At 39.9% G+C, this 27,181-nt stretch overlaps 1 protein-coding gene across 1 annotated transcript; it reads right to left on the reverse strand.

Moving 5' to 3' along the window:
* Window positions 1-150: 150 nt before the first annotated feature.
* abcb6b (ATP-binding cassette, sub-family B (MDR/TAP), member 6b) lies at window positions 151-26,962 on the reverse strand. Its single transcript, XM_034128942.1, has 19 exons — window positions 26,906-26,962; window positions 26,321-26,501; window positions 24,163-24,255; window positions 23,996-24,072; window positions 23,272-23,387; window positions 23,016-23,137; window positions 22,558-22,667; window positions 22,303-22,368; window positions 21,986-22,111; window positions 21,506-21,582; window positions 21,154-21,217; window positions 19,431-19,516; window positions 18,914-18,971; window positions 18,613-18,717; window positions 8,244-8,418; window positions 7,379-7,491; window positions 6,843-6,937; window positions 2,813-2,881; window positions 151-474 (listed from the first exon to the last, which is right to left on the reverse strand). The coding sequence occupies exons 1-19, from the start codon at window positions 26,960-26,962 to the stop codon at window positions 354-356; spliced, it is 1,911 nt and encodes a 636-aa protein (XP_033984833.1). The 3' UTR covers window positions 151-353.
* Between the last annotated feature and the right edge of the window lie 219 nt (window positions 26,963-27,181).

Genomic DNA, 27,181 nt, shown 5'->3' on the forward strand with positions numbered 1-27,181 from the left:
TATATAGGTATGGCCCTACAGTACAATATATTATTCAAATATAGCATGATAGGTCCACTTTAAGTTACAATGTAAATTAACAAAAGGGAATGTTACCTTTTGGTTTCACATGATGAGAGACAATATCTTTCCTTGAACCGTAATTGAAAAGGCATTTTATTTGCAAGGGAACACAAGACCAGGTTTGAAAGACGAGATGATCTCACAGTGTCAATGTTATCATTTTGTGACCAACTGCATGGTTTCTCTTTCTGCAGAGTCAACAGTGGGTGTAGATACATGAAATTACAAAACATCACATATGAGAGAAATCAAGTATGTGTATAACTATGAGTGTGGAATAAAAACATAGTTCAGCGCATTGTGTCCTGAGTCTGATTCTTCGTCTGTGTTTCTGTTTGCGTGTCGTGAGTTTTCTGCTGTTTCATCCACATGGCTGCGTACAGACCTCCCTGCATCAGCAGCTCCTCATGTCTGGACAGAGGAAGAAAATAGGATGAGACAAGAAAGAAAACATTTCTGGTATCAACATTCTGATCTTCCAACATAAATGTAGAATGTGGATAAAAACACTAAAAAGTCAGAGTAGCTCATGAGGGCCAATCATCCCAAAACTGAGGCCCTATTATGCTTTTTGGGGTTTCCCTTTCCTGTAGTGTGATAGGTTTTTGCGCATGTTAACGGTCTACAAAGGCTAAAATCCCTGTGTTCCCTCCAGAGGGAGTTTCTCTCCCACACACTCCCCCCCTTGCCTGAAACACTCTATTAGACTCCTTTCTTTACTTCTGTAACATAATGACATCACTAAGTTACACTCGATCTTGTCTCGGCTAGCGCTCCAACACATTGTACTTGATAGGCTAAGGGGCGGGACATCTCTAAGTGGTTGACTAATCACAACAGAGCCAGCCAGCAGGTATGGCATGGTACATGACTAAGCATGCATTAATGGTACATGCCTGCACATTTGGTATTGCCAATACAAATTGTCTTCACAAATGTAATGAATCTGTAAAAATAACTTTTTCTTATAATACCTGTTAATGTTTGCTGTTATTGTGAGGAACAAAAAAGGGGAAAAAGGGAGGAATTTAGTTTTAACAAAAAAGGAATAGAAATGAAAAGCAGGCAGAGGATAATATGGGTCACTCATAATGTCGTGTAACTTCAGAGCTGCTTTAAAACAAAGTTGAGCTGTATAAAATTCTCCTAGACAACTTTACTATGAATTAGTAAAACCACAAGTGTGTTCCTGTCTGGAATGCCAGACGGAAAGAGAGCGAGAGACAGAGAGAGAAACACTGCGAGGGTCAGAAATAGAGAAGTAGGAACAGGTTGATGTGGAGGAAACTAAGAGATAAGTGGAAATGCAGAAAGATAATTAGGAAAAAGTAGGGGAAATTAAGAGAAACATTGGAGGAAAAGAGGGGAAGAAGTGGCCAAGAGGTCAGTCTGAGGACAGAAAATGTGAGAAAAGTTGAAAAGTTGAAAAAGGAGACGCTAAGGCTTTTGTGTTCGTAAAGGGGCTAAAAATACAGATTATATCAATGATTGAGGGATTGCCTCCACATAGCTCTCAAATTGGCGATGTCACAACAATGCCTTTAGTCGTAACGGCGTTATCAGCAGCAGGGCAACACACACACAGTGAGTGTGATATCATTCTCTGTTCGAGACGCCATTACTCCACTATATCTTCACATAGAAAATCGTTTTTTGCTGCCATATAAATCATCTGAATGTAACCTTTGAGTTTTCCAAAAATATATCATCACACTCCCATAACCCAAACCGGCAGAGATTGTACAAAAGATGAACTATCCAAGCAGACTTACTTGGCTGTGTCTGCCCTAGAAGACATTGTTGGTGTGGTTGATCGCTACAAAAACACTTGTATAATGTGTACATGTAAGCTTGGACACAGGTTGTATTCATAAGCAAACAGCATTTTAAGTATTAGCCATCTTAGCGCGGACGTAGTCCTCGTAAAGAATGTTAAGCACAGGGAAAGCCTGAGGACGGGATGAGGCCTCTCCCTGTCTCTGTTTCACTCCCACACTTTGTGGCAGAAATCAGTGTATTTTGACACCGGAGGTTCAATGAGCCCATCTTGTGTTTACATCACAATGTCGATCAAAAGATGAATGCTTTTTGGTTGGTGTTCCCCACACATGCCTGCAGGGACAAACAAAGTCCCTGCAGATGTTTACCATCAACCACAGTGCCATATGTGACTAACTCCTCTCTGCTGTTATCAATACCTGAGTATTAATATGGACAATATATTCATCTGAATGATCAATTTAAACTTTAGAAAGAGGAAAATACCACTTGTGTCTCCTCTTGCTTCCCACTGCCTATGTGAGTGTGAGTGTGAGCGTGCATGTGCTTGTGTGAGAAAGGAAGTCTTCATTACCAGCTCCTATATCAAAAGACTGTACGCATCAACAGTTAAGTGGCAGCTCCATTGCGTGTGTGTGTGTGTGCGTGTGTGTGTGTGTGTGTGTGTGTGTGTGTGTGTGTGTGTGTGTGTGTGTGTGTGTGTGTGTGTGTGTGTGTGTGTGTGGTGTGTGTGTGTGTGTGTGTGTGTGTGTGTGTGTGTGTGTGTGTGTGTGTGTGTGTGTGTGTGATATGGGGTTGTCCATCAGCCTCTGGGGTTGAGAAAGGCACCAGAAGGGTTTAAGGGTCACACACAACACCACACTCTTAGGTTTAGATCTACAGATAACGCATTTGCAAGCACTTAGGAGACACAGAATCGTTCAGGTGTGTCACACAAGCACAAGATAACATCCCCAAAAGATAACCTTACCTTCCTCTCTCCGCTATCTGTCCGTTGTCGACCACCAGGATCTGGTCTGCGCCGACAATAGTGGACAACCTGCACAACACAAAAAGAGTAAATGTTTTGGTTTGTGTAGTTTCAGCTACCAAGAAGCTAACTATGTATTAGGACATACAAATCATTTTCTGAATAGTACGGTAGTTTTGGTATTGACACGAACAGCTCAAATTAAATAAAAAATAAAAAAGTGAAATACATGTTAATTAATTAGTAATCACTTACAGAAACACAAACACACTCTGTCTTTACCTGTGTCATACACGTGCAACAAGCCGACACAAACACACACAGCTGAGTATGTTGCTCTGGGTTGGAGAACTCTTAATGAACCTGTAAATTATTAAAGTTCATGTTTATGACCATTCTCTGATTAAAGGCACAATAATCAAACTGTCTGTCAGCATAATCAACTTTGTAATGTGACCAAATGGGGAGAATGTCTTCCATGGTGTTGTAAGATATCTATACGTTTGTATCCGTGTCACATTCGATCTTCTTCTTCAGTAAATAAAAATGTGAACATTAGATATTAGATAGGAGGTATTTATACCCATGCCCATGACACACAAAAAGGTTTTTCAACCATAGAGTTCATGCCTCTCCAAACTGCTGAATGTCACTTCAAGCTTCAGCAGAGCCACCACTCTGATTTAGTGTCACCAAGGCTATCTTTGGACGTCCACCTTCAATATTTGATAGAAAACCTCGGTCAAAGGTAGAAATATCTCTCCCTAGAGACTGAACACGTCATAGCTTTTTTAACCTCTGATTCAGACTTTAAACCAAGAAGAAAAACCCAGTGTGTTAACACAGCACTGGAGTATGTCTGGGTTTTAAGGTCAGGTTCAGAATACACTTTATGCTGCATATCTTCCTATTCTTGGCTGGGATGCAGTGCAGTGAAACATATTTCTAGGCAAAACATACATGCATGCTGGCTCATTGGCATACTGACGCCAACCAAGGAAAGTCTGTCATTAGACTACAAGTCTGATGTTAAGAAATCCTGTTAAACTCATGAACTGTTGAGGTGAGTTTCAGCTTGCATTTACACTTGAGGTCCTCACCATTTTCCTTAATGCTTTACTTTAACAAAGTAACATATCATGATTTTACTATGCCAAAACAAAACGTAATAATAATGTTTTGTGTGTCTTGCCCTGTGTTTTAATTGCATCTGCAGCAGTACAAATTGCCTCTCTGGGACAAATACATTTAATTGTATTTAAATGAGACAGAAGGTATATGCACTCTGCTGACCTCAACAATCAAATCAATCAAATTAATAATAAGACCTGCTTTTTAAGCAAAACACAACTTTATGTTTTCAAGACTCCTTTGTATACAGTAGTTATTAAATGGCATTTCAGGAGACCATGCAGGAATTAATTCAAGTTAAATTAGTACATTACAAGTATATAATAATAATAATAATAGAACAACTAAGGTTTCCCCATTCTTTAAGTGTTAGACCAATTCATTGCACATCACTACCTACTGATAACAAGTTGAGGAGTTCATCATGTTCAGGAGAAGAAAAACATTCAGTCCATCCAATAACAGAAGTTGATTACAGACTCACCCTTCAAAGTGAAATCATGACCTGTCTGTTGTGATTCCTTGTAGGATCAGGATTGTCTATTGACTTGATCAACTAGGCCTTAGATAAAATGATAACACACACACACACACACACACACACACACACACACACACACACACACACACACACACACACACACACACACACACACACACACACACACACACACACACACACACACACACACACACACACACACACACACGCACACACACACACACACACACACACACACACACACACACACACACACCATCTGCTGCTGCTATTGAAAGATTATTAAGCTGGTGGATCAACTTGTTCAAAGACTGCAGGTCAACGTGAGGTCTGAGAGAAAGACTTGAACAGCAAAACTGGCACTATACAGATAATTAAAAAATGAAGATTATAAAGAAATGACCTCACAGCCCAGCTGGTGAGAGTACTAGTCACAGATGATTAGTCCCAGTCAACATCTGTAAACAATCTTCTTTGTGTTTGCATCCACAACATTATAGTAACAAAACAAGTCAACAGCCATGACGACAGCTCTGTGAAGCTGTATTTACACAATTACAATGCTACTGTAACATGGCACAAGATTAGCTGGTATTTTGGTTACAATGTTCACCAACTTAGTTTAACATGTATGCTAGCATTTGATAAATAGCACAAAGTACAGCTGAGGTTGATGGGAAGGTTAGTTATGCAGGTATTTGGTCCTCAATCATAGTGTTGGACACATTGAAAGAAAATAAATATATATTTCTTGAACCAGAAGTCTCACCTCACCAAGAACATTTGAAACTAAAAAAAATAATATCCTTCAGACATGTTGTTTGCTTGGAATCAAGGATCAATATACAGTAGACAGCTTCTGTGTGGGACACTTTAAAAAATAAATAACATATTGTACTTTCAACCAATAGCTCTTATAAGTAAAGATGTATCTTAGGTTACATGAAGATTTCAGAGTCTACAAATGATGCTTTAAATTACATTTTTTTAGCTGATTAACCAAATTGTTATTGCGTTTTAGTTCAGGCATCGGTTTAGCAAAATGAAACACACCATACATCTTGACTTATTTGGTCATTTGGAAAGAGAACCTGGTAATGATCAAATGTGTAAATATGAGAAACTAAATATTGTTCTTCTAGTTATCCATTTGTAGTGTAAATTACAAATTCACTCTTTTAACATTTCTTCTCCCCTACAATAAAAACATGTTTGTGTTGAACAAGAAGAAAAAGAACCCATTGTACTCATGATGTAGAAAACAGGAAATGATAGGGAAAAAACATGGCAGATTCAGCACCAGAGGCTACTTCACTCCTGATGCGTTTCAGAGCGAATGGTCAGAGCCTTTCAAGTCTTTTTCAATATCACTCACAGACAGATTAATAACCAGACATCTGGTTCTTTTACTTTTGTTGACCTGTCATCACACGTCACTTCATGTCCTCCAAACAGCTTTTCATTTAATCTCTCCATCCCTCTCTTTGTGTCTGCATCTAATCCTGTTTCTCTTTCACCACATCTATCACACATCCTTCTCCTTTCATCTCTTCATCTGACCATTTTTTTCCTTTTCTGTTTGGTCCTGTATTACAACCGCAAATGTAATCACATTGTGAGAGGCCACTGTCGTGTCCTTGGCAAAATCCGTGTTTGTGAGCTAACGCCACACGAACATGGGTATGTTTGTAATATTGATTATAGAGTGTTTGAGATCACTGAAAACAGAGCTTTTGTTAAACTCCAGTCGGGTAAAGATTTTCAGAAACTCAATTTTAAGTGTTGACGTGTAGACAAAGAAAACAGAGTGTTTGGCTTGTAAACATCGTTATACAATTTATAAGCCGACAATTAAGGAGTCACTGCTTGCAACAGTGACATAAATACATCCGTGGAGGGCGGACATTGCTTGGTTGAATTTAATGAGTTTCTATGACCTTTTGTGCAGACATTCATGGTCCTCAGAGGATGTACCCCAGTGACTTTGTTCATCTGCTCACTTTCTCGCGTCACGAGAAACTGACCTCAGTCTAGACTGATAGCGCACAAAAAAACGGCTAAACATCATCATGTTAAAATGTTCAGTGTCAGCCTGTTAGTATGCAAAGCTGTGTCTACATTTGCTCCTTGTTAGGCTATAGAGTCTTTCAATTTTTATTTTTGGAAGGTTAATTGACTTTGTATCTTAGTTCAACACTGTATTTCATTATCTCAGTAGCTGTCCTCTGTAAAATGACAATAAGTCGAGTCAAATCTAATCTAATGTATGGCATCCAGTGGCTATGATTTGCACCAATTGGTGTCTTGACACTCAGAAATTGTGGCTGCTGACAAGTACAAAAATGGAACTTATTAGGGTTTTCCCAGTTAAACGACATATCTTGGTAGTATTGTCACCTGTGTGCGACCACGACAGTCGTCCTGTTGCTGCAGACCTCGGCCAGTGAAGCCTGGATGTTCCTCTCAGTCTGGGTGTCCAGTGAAGACGTGGCCTGGTGGAGTAAACAACACACAGTATAATAGTGTGTACAAATGAATGTAAGTAATATGTATAATGTGATTAAATACTACTTGAACGCAGCTACGGAGAGACAATCTCCATAATAACTGATAAAACTTCCAACCCTGTAATTAGTGGATGACCAGCTCAATCTACAGAGCCAAATCCGCCCCAGTGGAGAAATGGTGGGTGGTAAGTTTATAAGGATATAAAGTAAGATTATAAATACAATATATTCAGTGTTGCAATCTTTCGTTTCTGTCAAGATATTTCACTTTTGGCCTGGAATGATACTGCCTCGACCTGACCTGTAGTGAATATTGTAACCCTTAATGTTCCTGAGTAATGCTGCCGGTGTTTAACCTTCTTGTCTATAAGTAACATTTAGTTATAAAGCAAGTATTGAAGAGTGGTAATCCCACTGTTTCCTCACCTCGTCCAGCAGAATGATCCGAGGTTCTTTCAGGATGGTTCGAGCGATCGCCACTCTCTGCTTCTCCCCCCCGCTGAGCTTCAGACCTCGCTCCCCCACCTCCGTGTCATATCCTGATTGGACATAATGCCATCATCTCCATTATAATCATCATTACCCACCTGCATCTAAATATTTCAACTTTCAAATTGGCAAATGTCAGAGGTGGGAAGTAGTGGAGTACAAATACTTCGTTACTGTACTTAAGTACATTTTTCTGTTATCAGTACTTTACTCCACTACTTATTTTTCTGACGACTGTTTACTTTTACTTCTTACATTTTAAACACAAATACCTGTACCTTCTACTTCTCACATTTTCAAAACAGGCTGGTTACTTTAGTTTTAATGTGTGTTTGGTGGCGTGGTCATTATTATTTAGAGTCATTGTGTGCCTTTTGATCTTAACACGATCCGTGTATCCATCATTTCCTGGTCTTCTCTAAAGAAGAGGGACCAATGAAAACGTTGTCATGTTGCCGTTGTTCAGCATGGAAACATTCATAAGCTAACAATGACATTATTGTTCTATTAATATAAAGGGAGGTCAGGTACTCTTTAAAACAGCTGGTAGTTATGGGTACTTTTTACTTAAGTACATTTCAAAGCCTCATTACTTTTACTTGAGTAAAGAAGTTTAGTCAGTACTTCTACTTTTACCAGAGTATTTTTAAACACGAGTATCTGTACTTCTACTTGACTCAAGGATGTGTGTAATTTTGCCATCCTTAGCAAATGTCCTGTTAAAGGTATTCTTCAGCCATCATCAAAGTCAAACAAAATAAACATTTCCATCATTATCATCATTCACACACCCCAGCCTGACCCTGAGGTAGCTCCAGTATCCTGGTGTGTATGTCGGCAGCCATGGCAGCTCGCTCCACCTCCTCGTCGCTCGCTGTGACTCGGCTGTAGCGGATGTTGGTGCGGATTGTGTTGTTGAAGAGAACCGTGTCCTGGGGAACCACTCCGATGAACGACCTCAGAGAAGACTGACGCACCTTGGACACAGAGAGGGACAAAACCTTTAGCTAATTATGGAAAATATATTTTGCTTACAAGGTCAAGGTTCTTTATTTGTCATACGAACATAGCTTACAGAGTAGTTATGTCGATGAAAATCTTAGGTCACAGGCTTCTCCAACAGTGCAACGCGCAATAATACCTGGATTCTAATAAGTAAGAGTAATTATTACGCATTAAAGGTCCCCTATTATACTGTTTTTCATTACTTTATTATAGGTCTCAGATATATACAGAACATGTCTCTGAAGTGTTTGGCTCCAAACACCAAACAGATCATTGCAGCATCCCATAACCCCCTCTGTTTCAGCCCTGTTTCAAAAGTGCTGATTCTCTGTCTGTTACTTTAGATGAAAATAAGGAGCCCCTCCCCACGCCCCTCTGAGAGATATTTGGTTACAAAGAACACAATGGTGCTCTAGGAGGAGATTCAGGTGATAAAGTGGGGGGGTGTTACCTTGGTTGGTGATTGGCTAATGGTTACACGAGCCAACAAATCGTTATGACATCATAAAGTGGCCAAAATCTGATCAGCTCATTTTCAGACAGGTTTTTATATAAATGGATCAGGACAAAAAGAGAGCGAATCTTTTTTCCTGAAACGTTCAGAATCTCTTTACACAGAGGGGAAACATGTTGATGTATAAAAGACATGAAAAAGTGGGTTTTGCATAATAAGTGTTTTCAGCATTAGAGATCTTAAGATCTGTCGGTCGTGTTACAAACCTAATATATATGTTGTGTCGAGGTCTTTCTGTCCCCCACACACACATACACAGCATACATCTACATAAATGTTGCATGGCTTAATTCATCTTATACTATATAATGCATGCTGCCCTGAGGTCACAGACAGCACATGCCCTGAACTAGTTTCTGTCCCCGTCTCTCCGTCTCTGCAACCAGGATTTCACAAACGTGGTCTTACCTTCTTTTTTGCTTTATTACATCTGGCACTCTCAATACCTTTACTTGTTTGTTTCATACACACTCTAGTAATGCAACCTTGAGGGCTTAACCAACATCCAGTCAGACAGTTAATAACTTATGAACAGGGCCCCATTTTCAACGCTGCAGATCATACATTGATGTATCTCTAACGACAGATGGACATTTCCTATCTTACTCCTTTCCCCTGGAATAACCTCCCTATGGACGTCAGACAGTCTATCAGTCGATGCATTTAAATCCAAACTCATCTTTTTGCCTTAACTTTCAATTAGATACTCATTCATTCATTTTCCAGCTGGCAGGTCTGTCTCAGTGTCGATTAATACAGTATAAAGCCACTGTTTCTCAATAACAATCTGTCCAGCAGTGCACCTCTCTCTCTATAAACTCAAGCTCTTGACGATCCGCCGGAACTTTTACTCTCTACTGGCTCCAGATTCACAAAGTTGGATCTCCAGGAAATTAAGCCCCCCCCCCTTCTAGGTGTATGTTTGTGTGTCTCTCTCTCACTCTGTTTTTTTTATTCTACTATCTTTGTTTTTCAAATCTGCTCTTCGTGTGTTTGTGTAGCCTGTCTTCTGTCCAGAGGAGGTCATGTGAATGAGGTTTCTTCAATGCGAGAGAGAGCTGAGAGGTCAGTAAATCAATAGTAAACTACTGAAGCCTGGAGCAACTAAATGTAATGCCTTTGTTACCTCGAGGTTGGACTACTGCAACGCTCTGTACGTGGGTATGGACCAGGCGTCAATTAAACGCCTGCAGCTAGTCCAGAACGCAGCTGCACGTCTACTCACTGGCCACAAAAAGCGTGACCACATCACCCCAATTCTGGCCTCACTGCACTGGCTTCCAATTCAGTTCCGAATTGATTTTAAACTCCTTTTATTTATTTTTAAAGCACTTAATGGGCTGGCTCCGGCCTATATAGCTGAACTCCTCCAGCGCTACACCCCAACAAGAGCTTTAAGGTCTGCTGACCAGCTGTTGCTGGTAGTGCCCAAGACCAGGCTCAAAACCCGAGGGCACCGAGCCTTCGCAGCAGCTGGCCCGAGGCTCTGGAACACTCTGCCCCTCCATGTGAGGTCGGCCCAGACCCTAGGGGTTTTTAAATCTACTCTTAAGACACACTTGTTCTCCCTGGCCTTTTAGTCAGAGCGGAGCACGACTCCTGACTTTTCCCTGTGTTTTTTTTTTTTAAATATCTGTTGTAATTTATTGTCTTTTATTGTGATTATAGAAATGTGTTTTTATGTGATTGTAGTTATTACATGTACAGCACTTTGGCCCGACCAAAAATCGCTTTTAAATGTGCTTTATAAATAAACCTTGATTTGATTTGATTTGATTTGATTTGATTTAAATGAAATAATGTGAATAAAATGAACAATTCCTATCACAACCTGTTTTTATTTATACATATTGAACATATTTACCAGTGTGAAAAGCAGATGTTCCAGACTAGAGGAGTTGCATCATATCAGTTCCAAATCATATTTTTATCAGCTAAATAATTATTTTAAGAAGAAGCGCTTTCCATGAATGCGGCCCTTGAATTCCCCCCCATATAATTTCTGGTTTTCAATGAATCTCTGGTCAGTGTGCCGGACTTTGAATATTTCTTGTTGAAAGCTTTTGTCCTCCGCCGCAACAATACAAATTCCATTTCCTGCAACAGCTCGGTTTGGCTGGTTATCAGTCACTTTGCCTTAATTTGATCTTTGCCGTTTATTTTTTGGTATTTGTTTGACTGCAGTACAACTCAGCATCTGTTTTTGATAGAGGCAAGTTGACAGAGCTCTAAAAACCAAATGTCAGAACAAGATGAATGGACAGATGGACGGACCAAAGAAAAAAAAAAGAAAGCTTTTATTGTTTTTCATTGAGACATCAACAGCGGAACAAAAGAGAAAATGTTAGTGTAAGACAGTTGTCCTCACACACAAGACAACACATCTGTTAGATGATGAGGTATTTAAGATCTTTCTGCACCAAACCTGATTTCTTTGTATTATATATTTGTTCATAGAAAGGAGGTTTGTTGGTGGGTTGGGTCGGACCATCTAGTCTAACTAAGACTTCAATTATTCCATAACCTTCACAATGTGCTTAGAGTTCCTTAAACAAACCCTTTAAACATTGTTTTTGATTGTTGATGTAAGTATGCTATGATTTTGTTGTAGTTCTACAAGTTCAGGGTTATATTTTAAGACATAGCTTTTTGCGATGCGTTTGGCCTTTTCTTTAACATTTTGCTGAATTTTTCAGAGACGTTGTTTTCAGATGTTGTTACCTTTGGGAGCCAGAGTAGCCCTTTTCCCTTGTTTCCATTCTGGGACTGGTTATAAGGTTTAGCATCTACTCAAACTTTATACTTTCAAAACAGATATCTAATTTAACTTTTGGCAAGAAAGCATATATGCATTTGAAAAAAAACATGGACTATTCCTCTAATAAATTGGCTCTTACTGTAGGGACCCTTCTTTCTCTAACCCTGCAATGATTCTGCTTCGAGTTATTGATGAATGTTACTCGATTTGCTTGAATAAACGCTTTCTGTCTGCTCTTTACTGACAGAAAGTGTGTCATAGAACAACAAAAACAACTGTGTCGTTGTGAGCGGTGATTTCCATCATGGTTAAACAGGAACTAAGCTAAATAGAAACTGCTGTTTATATCCCCTAAAATAAAAAATAAAATCTCCTGACGGACACTTTAAAAACTCCCACAAATGACTCAGCATCAGCCTGCAGTGTTATGGCAGAGGCGATTCATCAGAGATTCACTACATGTGGCTGCCATATGCAGGACAAACACAGTGGCAGAGGACTGATGGCTCAAAAAACAAACCCAAAGAGGGACATGAGGCTGAGGCGTCTCCAGTGTTGCAACGTAAACAACTGGACTCCTGCAAATGTGACTATATTTGACTGCATAACACTAACAAATCCCATTTACAAAGTGACATCACAACTCTTTACAAGGGTTTTGAAGCGATTCAACTATAGTATTAAATAATAGAATTACTGAGCTAACTCAGACTATAATATTATTAGCTGAATGTATTTTTGCACAGGACGAGGATTGTGGAGTTTGTCCCATTATGTGAGGCAGTGTTAAAACACTTCATGGCCAGTATGGGGAAGAGGACTGATAAAGTGAGTAAAACAAACTCTATACATATGGCCATGTGAGTAATGTCAAAATCTTTCCCTTTCAACAGCTGAAGGGAAATGATCCTTCAATCTGCAAGCAACTGTGTCCAACAAGCGGAACATCTCTTTGTTAGATCCCAGATTCAGCTGGAACATGTGGCAACAACAATGATAACAATTATCTATTAAACCAAGCCACATCCCAGAGTCTCCTGTCCTCGCATTCAAAGTATTTCATTAAAACGTTTCTGTCTGTTCTACATAAAAATGCCTCGCACAATTGGAAGTTATAGAAGCAACACTTCTACTCAAGCTTTCAACGATATCTGGAAAGGAAAACCCGGTTGAGATGAAGTTGCCGTCGGACAAAGAAATTGCCAGTACACTGAATATGAAACGCATGCAAGCAAGCAAGCAGGTGATTAACTTAAAGGTCCCCTATTATTCTGTTTTTCATCAATATATTATAGGTCTCGGATATGTACAAAACATGTCTCTGAAGTGTTTGGCTCCAAACACCAAACAGATCATTGCAGCATCCCATAATCCCCTCTGTTTCAGCCCTGTTTCCAAAGTGCTGATTCTCTGTCTGTTACTTTAGATGAAAATAAGGAGCCACTCCCCACGCCCCTCGGAGAGATATTTGGTTAAAAAGAACACAATGGTGCTCTAGGAGGAGATTCAGGTGATAAGGTGGGGGGGGGGGTTACCTTGGTTAGTGATTGGCTAATGGTTACACAAGCCAAAAAAATCGTGGAGACACATGTTTAAAAAGTGAATTTTGCATAATAGGTGACCTTTAACCTAGCATAGCAAAAGGTCTGGAAACATGAGGATATAGCGAGCATGGCTCTCGTCCACTGAATGTTTTAATGTCATTTTTTTGTATGTGTTCTTTGTTATTGAAACACAAGCAGAAATGTAAAACCAAAAGTGGCCTCTTTATGTTTTTAGTAGTGTATAGAGATGACAGTGGTATTAACCTTCTCATCGCAAAAACGTCAAACTATTCATTTGAAGATTTTTGCATTGTGCATTGCAATGGATTCAGCACCTCTCACCATGACCACTCTGTTTTACCAGGTGATAACGACAGTGAATGTTTGTCTGATCGCCAGACGGATGTTGTTTTAGTGGATAAAACAGGCAAAAGAATCCCCTGATAGTGACACATTAAAAAAGTATTTAGAGGGCACAACATGAAAGGCAGGTCGATTTTAATTGAGTGACATGACGAAACATGTGAAACAGCTGTTGTGGAGAAACTGCTATCATCTAACAAACTACTCCATGTCCTTTTATGTCGTATGTAACAAAGGTGATCCAAATATAATTTTGTATTGATTCATTACTAATACCTCTAAGCTCTCTTAAACTGTGATTAAGCTATTGGAAGAATCACCTTGTTAAATAGTCAAATTGATTATATAAGTTCCTCATTTTCACCTGCATCATGACTAACAAATAATTTGAAGTTTATGGAGCCATTAAAAGTTATTGCCGGATATTTTCTAAGGATTTATTTGGGATTAGCACGAAGGGCGCTGAGTAGTTTTTTCCACTTGTCATCAATTGGATCCAGCTTTATATGATCTCTCCCTGATAACACCCTCATTTACTTTTTCCTAGGAATTTACCATTTACCAATAACCAGATTAGCTTGTATGTGCTTTACAAATACTCACTTTTCATCAGTGTTAATGTAATGTAATTAACATTACACTATTGCTTATTATATCATAACTACAATCCTTGCAATGTTTACAGTTCTTCCTGGCATATTAAATACAACAATGAAAGATGCAAAATAAAATGGCTGCCGAACAAAAAATCAACAGAATTAATCCTTCAGTGGAGGACACTAAGGCGTTTTGACACTGCCTGTTCATCCTGCTCCTCATAGAGCCAGATCTGAATCTGATTAAAGAGAAAACCACATGTGTGCATGTATGCCAGTTGATTAAAATGTTCTTCTTGATGTGTAATTACAGAGCGGCAAACTCTCAAGTATTCATGCAACTGACGCCAAATGTCCAATTTCTAATTATGCATAACTCCATAAAAACACGTTTTCTAAAGCTTATGTGCATGTGCAACATAATAGTTTTAATGACGACCGACTTACTAACATTCTGGTAATATGACAGCAGGATAAACAATAGGACCAATAGGATCAAACCTGCCACAAGTTCAGCTGCAGTTCAAAGCGTAAAAAGAGAACTACATCGTAAAAATACAGACAATTAGGCATATGGGCTGATTAACGGTTTGATACTCAGAACCAACGTAGAAGCCTTCATTGAAAAACAGTTTTGAAAAGGGGCAGGTATTAAAAAAAAATACTTGGCAGGTGATTGGATGACCACCTGTCAATCACAGTGGCGAGCCGTGAGCTTTATACCTAGACCCTCTGACCCCCACCAATTCCCTCGAAAAAAAGAAAAAAAAAGAGTTATTACGTCACAGCGTATACTTCAGCGGAATATCAAAACAACGGCCCAGGGTGCAAAACGCATCAATGACAGCGACCCTCTACCACACAAAACAACACCTGTGAACCCAATTTGTGTTCTTTGACATTGAAAATGATATTGCATTGTGTTTGTTACTTTCGTTGCAGTTGTATGTCTTAAGTGTAATTTGGCATGCTTTTATTTTGAAGGCGAGTTCACGCTGTTGACAGGAAGTTGTTGTTGCTATGGAAACAAGAAAAGTTTCACAGCGGGCGGAACTTGTCATAAAGTCCGCGATAATAAAACCCACCCATTTAGAGGGAAGATATGATTGGTCAATTGTATTGTCATTTGACATTACTTTCTCGTTCAGTTACTATAGCGGGCCCTCTGTGAATCGCAGAGAGGGCCAGACGAGCTTCTTTCATGTAACCCTTCACATTCAACAGAGACTGAACAGGCAGATTCGAAGGATTTATTTCTTTGGAAATGTTATTTTAAATACAATTAAATCAAGGTTTTTTTCGGTAAAACTAATGAAAAATATAACAAAAATAATATTAAAAAAATATATATTTAAATTTATTTTTATTTTTTTAAATGTTTTTAAATATTATTTTTATATCTTAGGCCCTCACAGAGGGCCTAGAGGGCCCTGACGGCTCGCCACTGGTCAATCAAACTTTTATTGAAGCTAGTCAGCAGAAGAGCCAAAACATCTTTCCATTAAGAAAAGCCTAATGTGCTTTTCTTGTCTCTTCCTTTAATGGACGAACACTATCCAGTTCTAATATATAACCTGTGCTGTTGCACCACTCTAACTTCTTAAGGAGCCACCATTGTTGTTTAAAACGAACGGTTGCCTCTGTGTGTCGTCACAACCCTAAACCATGCTCGTTACTTTTAGTGAGTCCCCACAGGACACGAATAGGTCCAGTTACTGGCTGGTGGACACAAACGCTTTACTTGAAGCCTGACCAGATGGATTTGGTTTGATATATGATATTAGGAGTATCCAGCTGCCGTGCAAGGTGTAATACTTTCCGTGTTGTTTTTTAATATCTTTTCCACCACAAGCAATACTAGGTGTGCACATAGGACCCTATTGTTGTTAACCAGTCTCAGTCTAGTGGGCTCTGCCAAGTATGCGAGCCAAAATGCACTTTTAAAAATGGTGTGCCTGTGGTGCACTTGGCCCACGAGGGTAGGATCAGAAGGACCGTGCTGAAAGAGCTATGAGCCGAGCAAGAAGGTATACACAGATTTTAGTAGAGCTGTGTGTCTCTTACACAGCTGTTGACATGAAGAGTAATTAATCATAGTGCACTTTTCATGTGCACATGTAGGGAGGGTTCTGTGGTTATTGTACAACTCACTAATGCTGGTTGCACAAAACTAAGCTCTAAGGGGTCTACGTAATTCTTGCTTTGACAAAGACAACATCGCACCAGACTACAGAGGGACCGGACACCTGCTGCCTTCAGAGGGCCGTAAAAAAAAGCCTTACTTACTGCTGGCTTGAAAAGCAGCATGATGTTGTAGAATATAGTTACTGTTGCTGTCAACAGAAAACTAAATGATGGGCCATCTCAGGAATACATTTCATCAAAAAGAAACGATGGAAAAGCTTCATAAACCATCAAATACAATTCAGACATTTAACTGAAAAAAAAGCTCTGCTGATTAACGCTATTCTCCTAAATTAAATAGCATTCTAGTTTATATAACATTTTAAACTAAACTTATAGCGAATATTCAGCGTCATTCAGGCTCTGATGGTGGGATGTTAGCAAGCGTGCTGCTGCTATCAATAAAGGATTCATCATCTATCATGATTATTGTCTATTTTCTTTATCTACACAAGTTAATTTCGCTGCTGACCTATTTGAACAAAACTCCTGGAGGTCGAGGAGCGATGACCCTGACTCGCTGTGGATAATCATAACATGACCCGACTTCACCAATACCACATCTCAGTCTAAATTAAAAAGTTGGCAGCTATGAGTAAATTATAAATAAGAGTCCTCATAATCATCCCCAGTCTCAGCCTTCAAAACAAGCATGTCCATCGGATAAAACAGGTATGCATGTGTTTGGCTTTTTTTAAGACTTTTGGCAAATCATAAAAAGAGTTATTGCAGCTACAATGGCTATAAATGTTTTTTTTTTATTACAAACACACACACACACACACGCACACGCACACGCACACGCACACGCACACGCACACGCACACGCACACACACACACACACACACACACACACACACACACACACACACACACACACACACACACACACACACAGAGAGAGACATAAACACACATACATCTGGCGTCTGGACTCTTTGCTGCATTATTCAGGAACCTTTTACTATGATTTATTCACAGTGTGACTGGAGTTCACACACTCAGCCCAGATGTGTGTGTGTGTGTGTGTGTGTGTGTGTGTGTGTGTGTGTGTGTGTGTGTGTGTGTGTGTGTGTGTGTGTGTGTGTGTGTGTGTGTGTGTGTATGAGTGTGTTTGTGGAGAGAGAGAGAGAGAGAGAGAGAGAGAGAGAGAGAGAGAGAGAGAGAGAGAGAGAGAGAGAGAGAGAGAGAAAAAGAGGAGGGAAAGTGGATGTCAAGGTGCGTGAGGCAAAGGCAGGAGACAGAAGAAAGAGGAATGACTGATATGAAAAGAGACAGTGTAACGGAAACAAACACAACATTCTAAAAGATAGAAAGGCAATCAAAAAACATCACAACCGATGATACAAATGGGTGCGACTCTGGCTGCAGTTTAAAGAAATATTTGACAAATGATAAAACACAGCCTCTTTCCCACTGGACAATAAACCCACCAACACCCACTAACATCTGGCTTTTGTCTTTAGTGGGGAACGTTTCATTGACATCTATTTCCGGGACATTCGCTCTGCAGTCATCACAGGTGCTTATTTCTGCTTTATGTTTTCTTGCGGGATGTCATGACGCTTGTTGTAGTCAAAAAGGATTTGGACATGTTTCAGAACTTGTTAACTTACACATGATCAAAGCCACGGGACTCCAGTCACACAACAGTAATGTTACATCGCACATCAGTGTAAACACCCGCCTTCATTTCAACTCAACACAAACCAAATCAACTCATGGAAACCATCTACTGTTTAGGAAACATCACCAACTCTGGTTAAACAGATCATTACAGACACTGGATAAGTATCATTTAAAAACATGGGTAACCAGTGTTTACTGACCCTGCTCCCAGTGCCTTTGTGAAATTGAAAGAAAGAAATATATTTATATATATATATGTCTACTGAAAAAGCCAAAGGTATTGATTTTCTATTTTTGTGGGGTTAGAAAAGCCTGCAAATAGGCGTTTAATTTAGTATTAAAAGGATAAATATGGATTCACTTACTTGCCAAGAATAAGACAAGAAAATCAATACCCCTTTCACATCTTTGCATTAATATGGGGTTAATGCCAGCAGGGAATTAGCTTATTTTGTCTTTGCTTAGTTTATCACAAAGACAAGAAACAAGGAGAAACTGCTGGCCTGGCTCGGTCCAGAAAGAATCTGCATCCAGTCACCTCTGAAGTGTTTCATGCTTACAGTATGTGTGTGTTTACCTTGGAGATGTCTTGCCCGTCGATGCGAATGCTGCCACTCTGAAGGTCATAAAATCTGAACAGCAGACGCAGGATGGAGCTTTTCCCTGATCCAGAGGGACCAACCTGCACACACAAACACACACAATGTTAGAAGGCATTATACTTGTATTAACACTTGCATTACTACTACGCCCACCACTGCCAGACACCCATGAACGTACTGTAAATGAGACGACAAGTTATTTCGAGATTTGGTTACAGTGAGCAAGGAAATTAGACTTTATAGACGATCGAATACTGTCAACAGAGGACTACATACCAAGGCAACCGTCTGTCCCGCCTCCACCGTAAAGGACACATCCCTAAGAATCTCAGTGCTGCAAACACAAAGAAAAGCAACATTCAGGATCAAAATGAACTACACTTTGATCTTATGGGTCAAAGAATAATCAAGCATGACCATGAACATCTGGAAAATGAAAGTTACAGAAGGTCAATGTATTGATGTAAACAGCAGATATGTATGATTATTCCCTGGATCTTTTCTTTCTTGTCATCTCACATAATGCTGTCAATATGCTTCAGCGTTAATGTCAACACATACACGAGGTCAATTAGACATTCATTAATACAAGTCAATATGTTTCGTAGACTGTTCTTAGTCATCCTCCAGACAGCAGGTGATGATAACAAGTGTTTGACTAAGTTACCAATGCTGTTGTTTCTCTGGTGAGGACAATCTCTCTTTTTTTTTTGTATGTACAATTAGATAAAGTAAGATCAAGATATACAGAAGTGGATTTGATTTGTAAACAGATTGGTTGATGGCTACACACCCAGGTACGTAGCTGAAACAGACTCTGTCAAACTCCACCTGACCTGCTGTGAGCTGCAAGTCCTCAGCATCCTCAGCATCCTGAATCTGTGAGGAGGTGGAGGAGGAGATGGAGGAAGAGGAAGAGGAGGAGAGAGAGGGAAACCAGTGTAAGAATGACAGGAACAACAATTTGTTTTTGAATTAATTGCCCATTTTTTCGCTGTATGGAAAAGGACGAGAGAACAATTGATGAAGAAGAAGAAAAAGGGAGGAAAGAAAAAGAAAGATGGCAAAATGAGGAGGAGAAAGTGAGACTGTTTATACACACTAAAGTTACCCCGTAGTTCTCTGTTCTTGTATTTCCCCCTCCTTTCTCACTTGCTCCCTCCTCTCTTATTTCATAATAACTCCTTCTTTCATTCTCCAAATGTCCTTACATCTTCATCCCATTATATGTGCACTAACTGATATGTAATCTTTCATATTTCCTCAACCAAGTTTGATAGCATTTTGACAAAACATCCCCATCAGATCTTTGCGACCCCGCTCCTCCTCCTCCTCCTCCTCCTCCTCCTCCTCCTCCTCCTCCTCCTCCTCCTTCCCAAGCCAAAGAAAAGAGCCGCTGTGTTTTTAAGGTGCTCTAAGGCTTTTGTCTACATTCATGTGGCTGTTTACCATATCAAGGGCCTGTGAATGTAGGAGCCTTTAGTGAGGCAGCCGGAGGACGCCTTTTCCCACCAAACACACACTCATAAAGCCAGACGTACACACACACACAGACGTACACGCAGTATGCGCACAAACACACACACACACACACACACACACACACACACACACACACACACACACACACAGACGTACACGCAGTATGCGCACAAACACACACACACACACACACACACACACACACACACACACACACACACACACACACACACACACACACACACACACACACACACACACACACACACACACACACACACACACACACACACACACACACACACACACACACACACACACACACACAGACGTACATGCAGTATGCGCACAAACACACACACACACACACACACACACACACACACACACACACACACACACACACACCACACACACACACACACACACACACACACACACACACACACACACACAAAGTCAAACACAAACACTTGTTGATCTCCTAATCCGCTGACCTCTGACTGTGTGAGATATATTTTCCAACAACGACTGAAGCAGGGCCATTACAAATAAACACTTTATACGATTTCAGTTTTATCCCCCAGCTAACAATAATACATTATATTTCATTTATATGTATATTGTACACATATTTCTATAAAGTTATTTTCTGATCTGAAATTAATAAATGTTAGTGCTTTCTGCTAAACAAGAGAAACCATTTGAATGTATTATATTTAAACTATCCGTAGTACTGCATTTGCAAACGAAAAATAATAAATGTCTCAAAAATGTATTGTTTATTTTTCAATTCATCAAAAACAACAACAAGGAATTAAGATATAATTAATTTGACTAAGCACCAAAACAAAAAAAAACGGATAAAATGCTTCCATCATGTCCAATAAGAGAATTTACTGATAAATCAGTGTTGACACTTTATATAATTTAATACACTAATAATGGGCTTTGTCTAATGGTTTAATATGAATTCAACAAAACAAAGAAATACATGCAAGTTGTACAGACTATTTATGTTCTTTGTGACTCACCTCTACGTGCTCTGTCAGCAGCGCCAGCATGTTCTCCATGTCAACAAATGAACTCTGAATGAGCCTGCAGAGAAACACAAAACACAACCAGGGGTATACTGTAGAGTACAATTGTTACAGTAGTACTCAAAGGAGAAGTAGTCGTACTAGCTTTACTTGGAGAATATTGGTATACTGTATTTTATAGCTATTACATTTAAACCCTATCTGCCATATTGACTAACAAACTGTCACACAAACATACACAAACAATTTCAACGTCTATTTTAATTTTAATAAATGCCTCCTGTCATAGGTTTTAAAATGTAAATACTCGGCTGTCAGTGATAATAGTACTCAACATTAACCTCACCTGTAATAGGTCCCAAACCAGTTCAGAGGCGTGTACAGCTGGATGATGTAGGTACCAAAGAGAACATAGTCTCCAATCTGATCGGGAGTCAAACACATACTGAACATTACTGATCCTGTCAGTGTAATTGATACAAGTTTAGTGTACGTCAGCCGTATCAATTAACCTCCCTCGAGCACCACTCACACTTTTACCACATTGCTCAGCATCAGAACAAGCTGAGAACAAAATATTTTAATAATGTTTTATAAGGTTGTTAGGAGGAAACTCTCACCAAGGACTGAGTTATTGAGGTACAGTAAGCATTTGCTACGTCTCCTACTGTAGGTGATATCTGACTGATCTCAAGCACCTTGAGATGACGTTGTCTTTAAAGTGTGCTATATAAATCAAATGTATTATTATTATTATTATTATTATGATTGAGGAGATGTCTGAGTCACTGAATCCACATTCAGTGATATCGTCTTTGACAAATACCTGGAATTGTCCTTCGGAGACGAGGTAGGCACAGAGCAGAGATCCAACCAGCAGTCCTGATCCGATGATGATGTTCTGGGTTTGATTCAGCAGAGCCAGGGAGGCTGAGCTCTTCCACTCACAGTGCTGCCAAACACAACCAGCACACAATTAACTGATAATGAGAAAATACAGGCAATTAACTTAACATTGGAAGTGTATTTAAATCTTTACTAACTAAAGCTTTCCACTTTTATTAGCACACTAATGGGATGTCTATTTGCTTTTAGCTGTTTTTTGGTACAGATGATGGTCACTTGACGGCAGCACAAGCTTACCTGATACTTCAAAATGGCTTCCTCAAAGCAGCGGACTTCATAATCCTCAGCGCAGTAATACTTCACCTGGGAAAATAAATCAAATCAACAGAGAAAGAGATGAAAAATAATGGAATTGACTGATACTCAAATATCAAAAGACATGTTATTAAACCCTTTAAAATGTTGGAAAAACAGAAAGACCAGTTGTGACACACACCTGAACATACCAGTATAAATATAGGCATTTAACAGGAAGTGTTGGGCGTTATTTACCGTCTCAAAGTTTAGCAGGGAGTCTACAGCTCTGGATTTGGAGTTGTTGTCTTGATCGTTCATCTCTCTTCTGTATTTTGTCCTCCACTCTGTGATCAGGATAGTACAGGCTGCAGACGAGAGGAGAGAAAATCATTTTGGAGCTGCATTTGGTAAGATTGTTTTGTAAACTAATATAATACATTTTTCCTGATTTACATATAGAAGACTAGCTCTTTGCATATTAGCTTGATGCCATTTGCAAATGTAAAAACACACTCATATCACACACACACACACACACACACACACACACACACACACACACACACACACACACACACACACACACACACACAACACACACACACACACACACACACACACACACACACACACACACACACACACACACACACACACACACACACACACACACACACACACACACACACACACACACACACACATTGACCCACTGAGGTAGAGCACCATGCAGGTGAAAACGATGAGTCCAAACCAGACACTGAAGTAGGAGACGAAGTAGATGATGGCGATGATGATGTCACAGATGGTGGGAAGGATACTGAACAGGATGTAGCTAAAGACAGAAACAACCAAAAAGTATCATTATAGATAAACTGTACAAGTGTGAGTTGTGGTTCCTTTGTACCATTGTGTCCCATGTTGTGACCAGTCAACATGTCCCCCCCCCCCCCCCCCCAACAGTCTCACCTCAGCAGGTTGTTGACGGAGGAGGTGCCTCTGTCGACGCTCCTCAGCACGTCTCCGGTGCGTCTCTCCAGGTGCCAGCGCAGAGACAAGCCGTGCAGCTGGGAAAACAAACACACCTGAAGAGTGGAGGGAGGGCGCAGAGAGAGACTTCCTGTTACATGTCTTTACATAATACTTTTTTATGCATGCTTCTTCGTAACATTAAGCTGTCTTTGGCTCTTTTTCTGCTGTAACAACGTACAATTCCCCTCTGTGGGACTAATAAAGGTATTCTGATTCTGAAATATACAATGTCGGTCACAGTGAAAGTGTTTCCACGCTGCAGCCACCATCTAGTCTGAAGCACCATTCTCTGTCCCTACTTAATCCTAAACAGAGTCATTTTTATGGCTCCTCAAATCCCAGTCAAAACCATCTGTATCGTCACTGTCTCTGACTTTTATCTCCTTAAACCATACATAACAGAGATCACTGTGCCAGTCCTAACTTAATCAGTTATGGACAGACAGCTCTGCACGTCTAATTATGTGACCACTTCTTCCGGGGATATGTTTAAAGTTAAATGTTTCAATATATTTTAAATAATAATATATAGGAAATAACATACCAACAACACTTGCAACCATTTCTGACCATGAGACCTAATTTGAGACCATGTCCACTGTACATATTTGATCAGTAATTGGCTATAGTGAAACAATGACACAAGAAGTCTGAGTGGTACCTGAACGCCTCTGCTGGTAAACTGCTGAACTCTGATCCACAGGAACTGACGGAGGTTGCTGATGAAACCAGAGGTACCTACAAGAGAAAGTGAGATGGGAGAGGAAAAAACCTCACGCTTCTGTAAGATGTAAACACATTTTATTTCGTACTCATATGAATACACACCTGCCCCTCCTCCTTGTAGGAACTTGAGCAGTGTGTAGATGCAGACGGTGAAAACCAACGAAGTCCAGCCGCCTCCTGCAGAGAGCTCATTCACTGTAAACAAACACACACCATTTTTATTTTCAGCTGCATCATTAATTTTTTTTCCGATGACATTAATGATAATCCACTAGACTAGATTCTCAAAATTGAACAGCATTATGCTTTCTTTCAGTGCATATTTATACTTTGCTCATTAAACGAACACTTGACTATTGCTATTACTCATTTAAAAAATAGTAACCACAACTTGGATTATCCTGCAGTGTTGTGTTTATATGAGGATGTTTGATATAGTTTTTCTGTTGTTTATCGCTGCCCTCATTTATTTGAATTCAGTACTTTGTTTGGTACTTGATTTACAACTATTGCTTCACTTTCACATTTACTCATGTAAAACACATTTCCCACCACTGACACACAAACAATCATGAACACATTCACACACTCCCCTTTTTGCCCCACAGACACATTCTCATTCACATTCATTACCATTTGGTACAAGTGCTGGGAATCAGGATGAAAAAGAGAAAACACACTCAGATGAGGGCAGTATGAGAAGAAAAGGAAGATCCAGACAGAGAGACAGACATGGTGAGAAAAGGGAGAACATTTGATTTTTAAAAGATGGAGAGAAATGAATAAAGAAACGTGTGTATTCAATATTCTTTTACTTCTCTAGTGTGTGTTTTCAGTGGGGGGTATTTTCAACTCTTTGGCATTAGGTCCTGGAGTCTGAGGGTGGGAGGCGGGGTCGGACCCGGAGACAAAACGTCCGTTGTACCGGTGAGTTAACTCCACGAAAAAGGCCGCTAATGCCGGCTAAGCATGACTGGCAGGAGGGGTGACCTCCCAGAAAACCCTCCACACACACACGCACACACACACACTCACACACACACACACACACACACACACACACACACACACACACACACACACACACACACACACACACACACACACACACACACACACACACACACACACACACACACACACACACACACACACACACACACACACACACACACACACACACACACACACACACACACACACACACACACACACACACACACACACACACACACACACACACACACCAGCCCTCCCTCTCTGAAAGCTCCTCCACGCCTTCCTCATCACACAAAGCAGCGCTCGGCTTCATTCTCTTAACGCCGGCTTCTACTTTCATGTTGCTCCAAAAGCCAAAAGGCCAGTTTTCTAAAGGGTAAAGTAGCTAAAGACAAACTGAATGCTGACTTCCTCTGAAGTGGAGGCTTCTGGGTCGCTGCCTTGTACTGGAGGCATGCAGTCCTGTGTACAAAATAGGGCAAAAGAGACTTTGGCAAATGATGACACCCCCCCCTTACAGAAATGAAGGTTCCTTTCTCCTTCAAACCAATAAGATCTCCTTTCACAGCAGCTGAACTGTTTACATCAGCACAAAATATTTTTGGGCATTATGATGTTGCATACATGACCGAATGTATCCATTAGAGGTCTGAAGTGAATGATATAATTAACACTTGTTACAGTTATATGGGTGTCTTCAGCTGTGTGTTTTAAGTGTGTTAATTGCATCTGTAGTTAGTAACTTTTTTTTAAAAGGCTTAGAATTAGCTGAAACTGTCACTTTATGCTTACAGTAGTGCACAGGACAAATATTTTGTAAGAACAATCAAAAAGGCTATGAATATTCTTATTAATTTTCAAGAAATGTAGTAAAGGTAATTCTTGAAAACCAAATTAAGTCTGGATGACCAAAGAAGAATGATTTAAAGACTGGTCGAACTAATGCTGTTTTAATAAAATGACATCGAGGTCATAAACACACTAGGATGAGACTACATAGCCTAACCCTAACTCAAGAAAACAAGGACATAATCAATCAAGGTCATGATGGAACAAAGCACTTCAAAATCACGATGACACTGCCCTCTAGAGTTCGAAAAATGCAGTAAACAGGAACATTTTCCAGTTTGACTTCTGTTCCTGGGAAGTGTGTCACTGTTTGTGTCACTACCTTACACACGTTGTAAAATACATATTTACATTACTAAGAAATATCTGGATCTCCTATTCCATTATTGCAGCTTCTCTGTTTTTAGCTTACCAATGTTCTTGGAGTAAACCGGCACGAGCACATTGACCAGACGCTCCGCTACCAGCAGGCACACACACAGCAGCACGAGTCCCTGAAGCGCCGCAGTGCCTTTGGGCCAAACATAGGGCAGCAGCAGCTTCACCTTCCTCCTGAAGCCTTGCCAGGCAGATGAGGAGGAGGGAGAGGAGGAGGGATCCATCTGGAGGGAGAGAAAGAGAAGTCAGAACATGTTGTTTTATCATTTTTCTTAGATATCATAATTTACGTCATTTCACAAACTGGCTATTACTGAAGATGATTAGGGCCAAATGTGAAAATGTTTTTGTGATCTGAGACTAAAGTCGGAATTCTGAGAAAGAAAAGTCAGAGTTCTATAAAATTCAGACTTTTCCTCAAAATATTGACTTTTCTCAGAATTCCGTTTTTTATTTTTTATTAATCCGGACTTTTTTCTGATTTCTCAGAGGTCAACAAAACATCTGCTTTGGTCAGCTTTTCACGTGGCCCTAATCTTCTTTCGTAGGCTATAGTTTAAAACATAAATTCAGTATAAATAAATGTATAGCAAAACGTAAATCCATGTAATTAACTCACCTCCACGTTTACAACTCTTTTTCCTCCTCTTCCACTCTTCACAGTGATGTCTGCCATGTCATTCCTCTCCAGTTTACTGTGATTTATTCAGCAGCAGAACAACTACAAGTCACTCACATACACACATTCTTGTTCAAGGATTACTGGCAAATATGTAATTAACTCGAGCTGTACTTGTGCCTGCTGTGATGGTTTTTAAAAGCAGTCACACTCAGGGGGACTGCACACACACACACACACACACACACACACACACACACACACACACACACACAC

Source organism: Trematomus bernacchii, unplaced genomic scaffold (assembly GCF_902827165.1).
Source record: "Trematomus bernacchii unplaced genomic scaffold, fTreBer1.1, whole genome shotgun sequence".
Lineage (NCBI taxonomy): Eukaryota > Metazoa > Chordata > Actinopteri > Perciformes > Nototheniidae > Trematomus > Trematomus bernacchii.